Genomic DNA, 10,531 nt, shown 5'->3' with positions numbered 1-10,531 from the left:
ACTCTGGAAATCCTCATCAGACTCAACCCAGCGCAAAGAGGGCAGCAGGCCTTGGTATTAAAGTTACAGACACAGGAAGACGAACAGTTATTTCTTTCAACACCACACACGATATGAGGTCATTAATGTGAGCCGCTGTCCCCATGTCCTACATCACAGACCTGATCGTCAGTGTTATGAGTTTGTATATAATGCTTCAATATGCTGATATTATTCTTTCTATGAAAGAGCCAAAAATAGCCTCAAAGTGTTTTATTTTTTGCCTTAACTGTGAACAGGATCAATCATTTGCTCAAACACTATCGACCGGTTCACTGTTAAATCTGTGTATTCAAACTCAATAAAAATGCCTTGGAACAACAACGAGTGTAGGTTAATTCATTTACCTTTTTATAACATTGATGAGTCAGCCACTTTCATATATAAACACGAATCAGACTGAAGAGCAATAACCTGTTTCTTAAATGTTTTCATGTGGGATGCAGGCTGATCGGATGCAGCTTTACCGGATCAGGCCTCATCTTTCCAGCCTCGGTTTCATCCCCAACAATTCACGCTCATGAATCTTTTGCTTAATTCATGAAATAATTAACAATTAATCCGATTAATAGTTATGTAGATACATGCAATTATTTTGATTGAAATCAGGTTTTCATAACCTTTCTGACAAATCACTGGAGAGGGCATGAATGATCTTATTACCAACCTGAAAATAATTAATATTTCATTTCAGCCACTGTAGATATCAGAATCTGACTTATGTAAAAGCAGTTTGTATACACACATTAGTTTTTTATTATTATTATTATTATTATTATTATTATTATTATTATTATTATTATTATTAAGGTTAAGACTACTATTATGATTATGGTTAGGACTATTATTATTATCTGTATTATTGTTTATATTATTGTAAATTGATGTGAGTAATAATGCATTTATATATAAACTTTAAATGTAATGTGGGGGTTATTCGAGGTCATGGGGGCTGAACATTTACAATATGGAGGAGGAGGAGTTTCTAAATCCCAGCGACACCATTGGCCTGGGCCCCAGGCTCCTGCTGCAGCCTTCAGCCACCCCAGGGTGCGGGGGAGGAAGGAATCTGAAGAGAGGAAAACTAAAGGGGACGAGGACTGAGACACATGCACCTGCAGCAGTGCGCGTCTTTGTGTGTGTGTGTGTGTGTGTGTGTGTGTGTGTGTGTTTGTGAGTGTGAAGGAGAATGACGCACACGGTAAGACACAGTTTTTTCTCATGCAGATCACTTGTTGCATCTTAAGTAGCTGCAAACTTTTCAAAACCTACTAGTGACTATTGTTATTAAGTACAAGCTAATGTGGGACTTGTTGTGGTCTGAGGTGAGTGAACTCAGATCTGAGCAGAGCTGAAGATCACTGCTGCTGTTGCTGACATTAGTATAAGTCCATGTTGCCTAATAGCTCTCACTCAGCATTAGAAGGTCAGAGTACAAAACACTTCAGATAATGGGTCAGTGTGTTTTATTGGTTCAGCATTTGTGTTTTAAAGATACAATTCTTGCAGTATTAGCTTGTATCTGATATGTTTTCCTCTAATTTCCTATTTTAAACTAAACTATACTGCCTCTCACACATAGAAAAATCTATAACCTATGGATAAGCCTTTTCTTTCCAATTCAAAAGTTGAACAACTGGACACAAGATGTCTGCTCCTTCAGTGAAAATGTAAATCTCAATGAATTTGCTCTGGAGGATTCAATTCTACAGTTACACAAATGGCTTCCTCTTGTAAAGTCGAACAGTGACTTTGTACCTCAATCTCAGATGTGTTTATTTATTAATACATTTCATTTCTTTCTCCAGCCGATGAATTTGGACAATTATCAAGATAAATGTCATATTTTATTATTGACGTTAAACTGCTATTGCTATTTATGAAAATGATGTTGCAATAACAAGATATTGTTTTATGGCCGAGCCCTAAATCATTCTATGGAGAGATACTCAAATATCCAAGTGAAGCCATAATATGCAGAATCTTGCTGAAGTAATTTTTCTCACGGTTCTATAACCTCCATGTGTAATGGTGATGTAGAACAGATCTACAGTATTCTGAATGTAACTTAAATTACTGTGTTAGACGCCTGATTTTATTTATACTAATATTGATTTATAACCAAATAATGGCTTGTTTTTCTTGTGTTTGAACCTGATAGTTAAATAGAAATTGAAATATTAGTCGTCTGTGTTGTTGGTTTTTATTTAAATCCACATCAACGTAACTTCTAAAAACAAGTCTTTATTCTCATTTTGTTATTTATTCAGGACAAAGAACCAAAAAGAATGAAATGTAGAGCAGGACAAGATATAATCAGTTTATTAACAATAACATGTGAAAGTAACTAACCAATAACAAACATAAGTTGGGGAAGGAGAGGGAAAAATAGAGAATCCAGGGAACTTCTATTAAAGGTGTCAAACATCAACTTTAACATCATCGCGTCTCCTCTCCATTCAGTACACGGCTTCAGGCAGAGCAAGGATGGATCACGAGGAGGAGTTTGTGGATATCCTGGAGGAGAGGAGGCGCAGCTGCGACCTCGGCCATGCCCTCAGGACCTTTAAACCGCACCCCTACCAAGGAGGGCCGCCCTGCTCCACGGCTGAGCTCAACAAAGCCGTGCTGGAGTCCCAGTATCTACGCTACGTGGCCAAAGAGGTGAGACTGTGCGATTTAAATCAAAAACGTGAAGTTTCACTCTGCAGCTGAAGCATCATGGAGTCTCCTCCCTGTCTCCCCCCTCAGATCGCCATGGAGACGGGGTCGTCGGTGGTGAAGGTGAGGGAAGAGGCTCGCAGGCTTTTGGAGGAAATGTCTCACAACCTGCAGCTGAGCTCTATCCGGCTGATGGGCTACACCTTCACCAAGGTGGCCAAGAGGCTCTTCAGCAGCATCTACGTCAACATGGAGGGCCTCAGCACGGTCAGGACCAATCAATGAATGGACAACTTTCCTCACAAACTGCCAATGACACGACACTGCAGCTGTGTTTTTAATTCCTCTGTCCTCACAGCTCCAAAAAGCAATCCAGGAGACGCCCGTCATCCTGATGCCCAATCACAAGAGCTACGTGGACTTCTTAGTCATCTCCTACATCCTGTTCACCTACGACATCCCTGTTCCTGTTATCGCTTCAGGAATTCGCAAGTATCTATTAGGATTAGAACAACAGAGCATTGTAGATCACATACGCTCATATCACAACACCTCCGTTCATTTCTCTGTTTTCCCGTAAAGATCTTGCAGGGTTGAAGATGGTGGGAGAGATACTGCGTCGCTCGGGGGCGTTTTCCATCCGCCGCGCCATCGGCTCTGACAAACTGTACTGGGCAGTGCTGTCGGAATATGTCAAAACCATTGTCAGGGTAAGATGTGGCGTTGTTCTCCGTCGGCAGCACCAAACTGGTTCCTCTTTTAGAAAGTGTTCGTCAGCTGCTGTCAAAAGACGCCTCCAACGGTTTGATGTCCTCTCTGTAGAAAGGATTCGCTCCCATGGAGTTTTATGTGGAAGGGTTGAGGAGTCGCACACTGAAGTCGCTGATGCCAAAGTTAGGTGAGTGTCCAACATGTTAACTCTTTGTTGCTTTAAGTATGATAGTCTTCTCCCTCGATGGTTGTTTTATGTTATAGAAGTGGAAATATTCTGCCCTTGTAGCACTCTGATTTTGGGTTGTCTATCCCATTCTTTGAAAAGTATTATACGCCTTGAGGGAATTGTTTTAAAATTTGCTACAAATCTCCTGTAGCAGTTGGACTCAAGGATAAATTGATTAAAATGTGGTTGTCAAAGGTCAATTCCCTGTGGATGACCTCAAGTTCTTGTGAACGTGAAATATCCGGAACACCCACGTAGGGAATTTCATTTCATCTGGCACAAACACTCACTTCAACTCAAGGATGACCTGATTCGAATTTGCAGGTCAACGGTTAAATGTCACTGTGACTTCACAAAAGAGAACACATTCAAATTTGGCACAAATGTTCACTCACAGAGTAACTGAACAAATGTGGGTGGTCAAAGTTTTGTGGCCTCACAAAACTTCTGGCCTCTTGACTGTGAGATGTCAGGTCTGCCTTTAGGGAATTTCTATATAATTTGACCAGTTGTTACTTAAACTCAAAAGTGATTAGATGTCAGGGGTCAAAGGTCAGTATGACCTCTTATACGGTCCTCAACTGCAGGGTATTAATTCTAGTCTGATCAGAAGTTACAGTTTTTCACACCCGTGAAGCTGAAACACTATAATTTTCCTGCAGTAAACAACCACTGCTTACATTGATGATTATTTGAAAACTTTAAAAATAAAATGTAAAGTGGGGACACTGCACAGTGGTTTGCTTTCATTTCATATTTTCATTTCAGGACTTGCTTTTCTTTTGCCCTCGGCTTGTATTTGTTAGTAGATGCATGTATATACTTTATGCATCTGTTTACTGTGTGTGTGTGTGTGTGTGTGTGTGTGTGTGTGTGTGTGTGTGTGTGCAGGTATGATGCACATGGTGCTGGAGCCCTACTTTAAGAGTGAGGTGTTTGACATCACACTGGTTCCCATCAGCATCAGCTACGACAGGCTGCTGGAGGAGTCGCTGCTCGCCAACGAGCTGCTGGGTGTCCCCAAGCCCAAAGAAACCACCACAGTGCGTCCGTGCTTCTTGAAGATTTCCATCTATTGCCTTTGCAAACAATCAGAACCACGTGGCTCCTACTCAGAGAAGTCATGTTTAAATAAAGCTGATTATTCTTGCTCGTGACGCACTCCTAGTCTCTCTCTCTCTCTCTCTCTCTCTCTCTCTCTCTCTCTCTCTCTCTCTCTCTCTCTCTCTCTCTCTCTCTCTCTCTCTCTCTGCAGGGTCTGCTGAAGTCCACCAAAATACTCCAGGAAGATTACGGCAGCATGCATGTGAACTTCGGCCGCCCGATGTCAGTCAGACAGATGTGTGAGGGCAAGATCAACCGCTGCCAGTACAACCTCACACCCAGGTCTGACAAGTTCTTTACACATCTGTGCAGCACATCTGCATGTGTACCACACTTCCAGGGCGTAAACTGGGATTTTAGAAATGAGGAGGTTATGAGTTCAAATTCCTTTTTTACACTGCAAGGATTTTCAGTAAATCCACGTCAGAAAAGATGCAAATAATATATTGTAAATAGCTTAGTAATTATTTTAAAAAGTTACAGAATGACAGAATATTACTGATCTTCTGGTAAAGCGGTGCTGGCCATTCCAAAATCAAGGCTGAAAACCAAAGGAGACAGAGCCTTTGCCGTTAGGGCCCCTGAACTTAGGATCAACCTGCCAACCTCAGGCAGCAGGTCCTCTGGTTTCTTGGTTTTCCTTGGAAAAACAACACGGCCACAAAACAAAACACACCAACTAGAGATGTACATAATTATCAGTTTAACCTTCAAGTGACGATAAGTGTTTTGACTGATTCCTAAATGTTTTTACATCCAGAGCAAGATGAGAACCCAAATGTAGACGACACACGGGACATATTCTAAAAACAGGCTTAGACAAAAAGGTTCAGAACATGGAAAGGGAGAGGTGTCCTAAAAACACTACTGCAAGCAGAAGGCATGGTCAAAAAATAAAAAGATCCTTGGTGAACGTCACTGGCAAATGACAGAGCTTTAAGGTCTGTTTATCCAGCAGCCATCAAAAGATGTTTTCCCTGGAACCTGACCAGGCACAGTGGTGAGGAACACAGGGTTTACATACAGGAGGCAACCAGACACAGATGGAAACAATCAGGCCTCGGCAGACGATCAGTGAAGGTGGAAATCAGACAGAGACACAAGGATGAGTAACAAAGTATAACAGGAAATACCTGGATGTGCCAGAACAGAAAAAAACACAACTAAACTCAAGGAGCAAACAACACAGATCCAAAAACCAAACACAAGTAAAACAGGGTAAAAGTCAATGAATATAAAGAGTCCAACAAAAACATCCAAACAGAAAAAGCTGTCTAACTGCGCCTATAGTCTGTTTGTCTGTTTGGCTCGTCCTTCCTCCTGCTCACTCCCTCCTCTTCTCCCTCTTTGTTTCTATTCACAGGGATCTGCCTCAGAAGCCCACTGCGGAGGCTCAGGCCTGTGTGAGCTGGCTGGCTCATCTCATGGTGCGGGTCCAGGACGAGGGCTCTGTGATCAGCCCGTGGACTCTGATGGCCTGCCTGTTGCTCCAGGCTCCGATCACAGCGCTAACGGAGGAGGGTCTGCTGTGGCACCAGCTCACTGGAAAAACCCTCTGGCTCAGGAAGCTGGTGCTGGACTGCGGAGCTCGTCTGAACTGGCCTGGTGGGTGAGATTTAACACGTAAGCTGCTCTCAGACGTGCACTGAAGTACGAAGGGGCTGTGTGTGAGAACGCATATGTCTGAGTCGGTTGCTCTGGAAAAGGAAAGAAGACTCGAGAGCTATTGGTGATCAGGGCCGATGTCGATGTGATGTCCTGCCCCCTGAATGGTCCACCCAGATGCTGATCAGCGATATATACCAGGCTGTGATACCCCTCCATTAGAAATCCCAATATCATATAGTATAAAATTATTTGTTTGTGTTTAATAATTATTTTAAAAGGGTTTAAGGGTTAAAATACTGAAAATTAGTTTTGTTGTAGTGATCTGAACTGATGTTGGTTAAAAATTAATTAATTGAAAGTGAAAAATAATATATATACATATAAACAAATATATATAGTGTTTTATTTGAGTATTAGGAAGAGGACATTTTTGTGACAAATGTGCGGATATGATTATTTATTATTAATGGTTTATTATTTATTATTTAATTTTAAAGGAGCCCTAATGGTTAAGGAATATGTTTAATATACTTAACTTTATATCTGTGAATGAATTCAGTGCAAATGCAGCTGCATCAAGCCCAATCACATGAGTGGGATCAGTGTTAAGCTCTGCTCACTCTGGGCCCTCTACGAGGATTACTCTCTTGTCCCTTTAGTAACCAATAGGTGGCGTTCATATTGCATTTAGAGCGAGCCAGACAGGGAAGATGCAGAGGAAGGTAAGAGAGTGCAGAAAAGTGTCAGCGTCTCAGCGCCGGTCTCTGAACGCTCCCTTAGCCTGATGTAGATCAGACAGATTAGATGAATGTGAGTTGGCACAAGTGATCAGATTCACTTAGGAGATGTTCAGTGGATTAATGCACTTAAAGGAACTTATCCTAAGAGGACCCCGCCGCACCGTCTCACTTTACACGTCTTTAGCATGTGAAGATTCACCAACACGCGTACATGTATATTTACTATCCTGACGCCTCCCTGACCTTCTGTAACTCTATAGAAGACGGATAATGTTGTGATCGCTCTCTGCAGCACAAACCCCTGACTCGGATGTGATGTCCTCCGCCGTGGCCCTCCATTGCTCCGTAGTTCATCGGAAAGCGGGGCGTGTCTACCTGGTTCAGGAGGAAGAGCCGGCGAGGAGGCATCCAATCAGCCCACGGGAGAGTGTGATGAGGACGGCGTCTGGGGTGCTGATGCTGGCCTCCTACAGGAATCAGTCGCTGCCCTTTTTTGTGCGTCCGGCCCTGCTCGCCACGGCCTTACACATCACACAGAGCACACAGAGGGGTGAGGATCAGACATGACAGATCTGTGAAACTCTACATACACCGTATGTTTTCCTCGCAGCTTCATCGTGATCCTCCGTTCTGTTCACAGACGAGCTCTTCGCCTTCTTCTGCTTCCTACAGGAGCTCTTCTCCTACGAGTTCATCTCCATCCCGGGCGAGTTGTCTCAGGTAACAGGCTCATCTGTCAGGGCTCAGCATCCTCCGAGCATCTCGGGACAGAGAGGATTATGGTCTTCTTAAATCATGTATGAAATGTTAGCTCACAGCTCCACCTCTGACCCGTTAGGCCCGGTCAGCTGATAGAATCCCAAGTTATCTAGTTAAACCAATTAACCAGTAATCTTTTTTACAGATGATGGCTTTTTGAGGTGAGGTCGCTGATATTGTGTATGTGTGTGTTTGTCTGTCAATCAGGATTTTGAGGAGGCGTGTTCCCTCTTGAAGAAATGTGGAGCCGCCCACATCAGCCAGCAGGAAGTGACGCCTTCAGAGGGGGGGATGGAGACGTTATCCTTCCTGCAGGCTCTCATTCAACCTTTCATAGATTCATACCAGGTTCTTTCACTTCTTCCATCGCTGATATTTTTCACACATCATGGTCATAGATCAAATTCAGGCTATTTTATTTGGAAGATTGTGTTTTTTAATTTCAGAATCACTGAGTGCAGATTATCCTTTGTAAGCTTTTAATTTGTTAATTTATTTGAATGCAGAACATTTCCTTTTCGGGGATCTTGTATGGGGGACAGTATATTACAAAATAACAACTTTCAGGTCCACAAAAATGAATGAATAACTATAGATAAATATAGAATTTAGAGCTTTAATTTAACAGAAAGTTATGTGGGAATAGTTTCTTAATCTGGTCATTCGTAGGTTTAGTTTATAGGCTCTACTCTCATTTTAAATGGACAATATTTTTTTTTGAGTCTTCAAATCCAGTGCATTTTAAAGCTGGTTTTGCAATGTAATGTTTAGCAATATATGAATTAATAATATGCCTAAAATTATCTGTAAGGTGCAGGTTTTAATGTAATTAGAGACTCTCCCTCTGTCACTGACAATTGTTGTTTGGGTTGTTTGGGTCACGCCTTTTCTGGCTGACGGCACCACAATGTTTCACATCTCATTTTTAATCTTGGTAACTGAAATAAACAATTTACATAATTTTCTGTCAGCTTTTGAAAACGCTGTTTTAAACACAGAGTTGAAATTGTCAGTTTATGATCCTCTGCTTGATGAGGTGTGTTTTTATATGCAGGTGATGCTCAGGTACCTCTCTGAAGAAGGCGATCAGGTGCTCACAGAGAAACAGTTCCTACCTGCGGTGAGAAACCTGGCTACAAGGCTCATCCTCTCAGGTAAGAACAGAAAGCGTGAGAAACGACCTCTGACCTCTCCAGCCACCTGCAGCTGCTAAGCGTGTCTGTTATTTCGCAGGTGAGCTGGACACCTATGAGGCCCTCTCATCGGACACGCAGAAAAACCTTTTGCTGGCCCTGCGGCGGCTGGAGGCTGTGACAAAGTCCAGGGCGTGAGTAATGAGATCAGCCGCTGCAAGTCTGTTTGGTTTTAAGCTCATTTTCTTAGGTGGTTGAGAAGCTGAAGCTGAGTTACGCACGTTAACTTTCTGTATCCTGTTTTCTCATCACAGCTCCGAGGAGAACGAATTCAACGTGAACAAAGCTGCCGTCAGAAGCATTGGAGACGTACTTTGTAAGTTGCGGGATTTAAAAGAAGATAAAGAAGCTGTTTTGTGTCTGTTGCGGTTTTGCATTTGAGTATTTTGCTGTAGTTTACCTGGCAGCCTTTTAAAAGACTTAACTTTGTTTACCACGCCACACGAACAGCAGCCTGAGGGATTTTTCTTCTCCTCTCTCACTGTAGCTGGGAAAATCCCTCCCCAGATGCTCCAGACGACACCTGACGCAAGACTTTAGTCTCCGTTTGGAACGGATCCATCCTCGGGAATCAGCCCACAGTCCTGTTCACCCCTGCTCGACCCTTTTCACCCTTCCTGTCATCACATCTTTGTACCTCCTCCCCGTCTGTGCTGTTCATGCAGCCATCATCAATACAACTGCTGAGACAAAATATTTTATATCCAGGATACATAACTTGGCTGCTTTCCAATCGGTCTCCGGGTACTCGTTCTCATCCCTTACATGTCTAAAAGAACAGGGCTAAGATAAAATGCCAAAAAGTGAAATTATTGCTGATTTTTTTTATGGCTATAATCAGAAAGAACGACATTTTTAGAGAGACACATGTGTTTTTCTGGGCCTCTAACTTTGCCATACTGAATGAATAACTTACTTGTGTTAATATATTTGTAACATTCTGTCTTTGATTAATTATTGATTGACATGCTGACATAGTAAGTGCAGATAGATAGTAGTAAAAACTCAACTATGTACCAATGTCCATGTAGCGATAAAGGTCTAATTACAATAACCATGCCAAATCAATTTGTTTGAGACGTTTATTTTAACTTCGTTACATCTCAATAAATATGTAAAACAGTTGTAACAAAATGCACCAAGGATTCTTCCATCTTTTCCACACTAGAACATCATTTCTTCTCCGACTCTGTTGGAGCCATTCCCTCAGGTCAGAGGTCAACCTCCTGTCACATCTCTGCATCCCTGCACCTGTGACCCCTCAGTAGTTTGGAGAAAAGGCCTCATTATGTGCCATTTTAGTGGTGAATTGCTGTACAAGGATTATCTATACACGGGTGGCACGTCGACCTTGATGCGTAAAGCGCTGACCGGGTCTTGACAGAACACCGAGATGTATTCCAACACTCTAGAGTTGAGCTTCTTCTCGCAGTCCTTGGCTCGGACCCGCTCCTTGTCCCATCTCTCCTTCTCGCCGTTCATCTGGG

At 42.5% G+C, this 10,531-nt stretch overlaps 2 protein-coding genes across 4 annotated transcripts in view; both read left to right on the top strand.

Moving 5' to 3' along the window:
• The window catches only part of LOC117758853 (phosphatidate phosphatase LPIN1-like), an 18,652-nt gene extending 18,289 nt beyond the window's left edge, over window positions 1-363 (top strand). For all 3 annotated transcript variants that reach the window (XM_034580846.1, XM_034580848.1, XM_034580847.1), the window contains exon 20: window positions 1-363. This exon is cut by the window's left edge and continues 1,121 nt beyond it. The gene's annotated coding sequence lies outside the window, so the exon portion shown is untranslated.
• Window positions 364-1,071: 708 nt separating this feature from the next.
• On the top strand, window positions 1,072-10,180 carry si:ch73-21k16.5 (dihydroxyacetone phosphate acyltransferase). Its single transcript, XM_034580863.1, has 16 exons — window positions 1,072-1,240; window positions 2,503-2,703; window positions 2,791-2,967; window positions 3,059-3,188; window positions 3,283-3,410; window positions 3,523-3,598; window positions 4,532-4,683; window positions 4,896-5,026; window positions 6,108-6,349; window positions 7,385-7,642; window positions 7,733-7,812; window positions 8,059-8,199; window positions 8,906-9,005; window positions 9,085-9,178; window positions 9,299-9,360; window positions 9,532-10,180. The coding sequence occupies exons 1-16, from the start codon at window positions 1,229-1,231 to the stop codon at window positions 9,582-9,584; spliced, it is 2,037 nt and encodes a 678-aa protein (XP_034436754.1). The 5' UTR covers window positions 1,072-1,228; the 3' UTR covers window positions 9,585-10,180.
• The last annotated feature ends 351 nt before the right edge of the window (window positions 10,181-10,531 follow it).

This window comes from Hippoglossus hippoglossus, chromosome 24 (assembly GCF_009819705.1).
Source record: "Hippoglossus hippoglossus isolate fHipHip1 chromosome 24, fHipHip1.pri, whole genome shotgun sequence".
Taxonomy (NCBI): Eukaryota; Metazoa; Chordata; class Actinopteri; order Pleuronectiformes; family Pleuronectidae; genus Hippoglossus; species Hippoglossus hippoglossus.
Note: the sequence above shows the minus strand (reverse complement) of the source record. Positions and strands in the feature narration are given on the sequence as shown.

What these genes read in the sequence shown, in the direction of transcription:
- si:ch73-21k16.5 (XM_034580863.1), top strand. An exon ending in TGTTATCGCTTCAGGAATTC is followed by an intron (nt 3,189 to 3,282) that starts GCAAGTATCTAT and finishes TTTCCCGTAAAG; the next exon opens with ATCTTGCAGGGTTGAAGATG. An exon ending in GTCGCTGATGCCAAAGTTAG is followed by an intron (nt 3,599 to 4,531) that starts GTGAGTGTCCAA and finishes GTGTGTGTGCAG; the next exon opens with GTATGATGCACATGGTGCTG.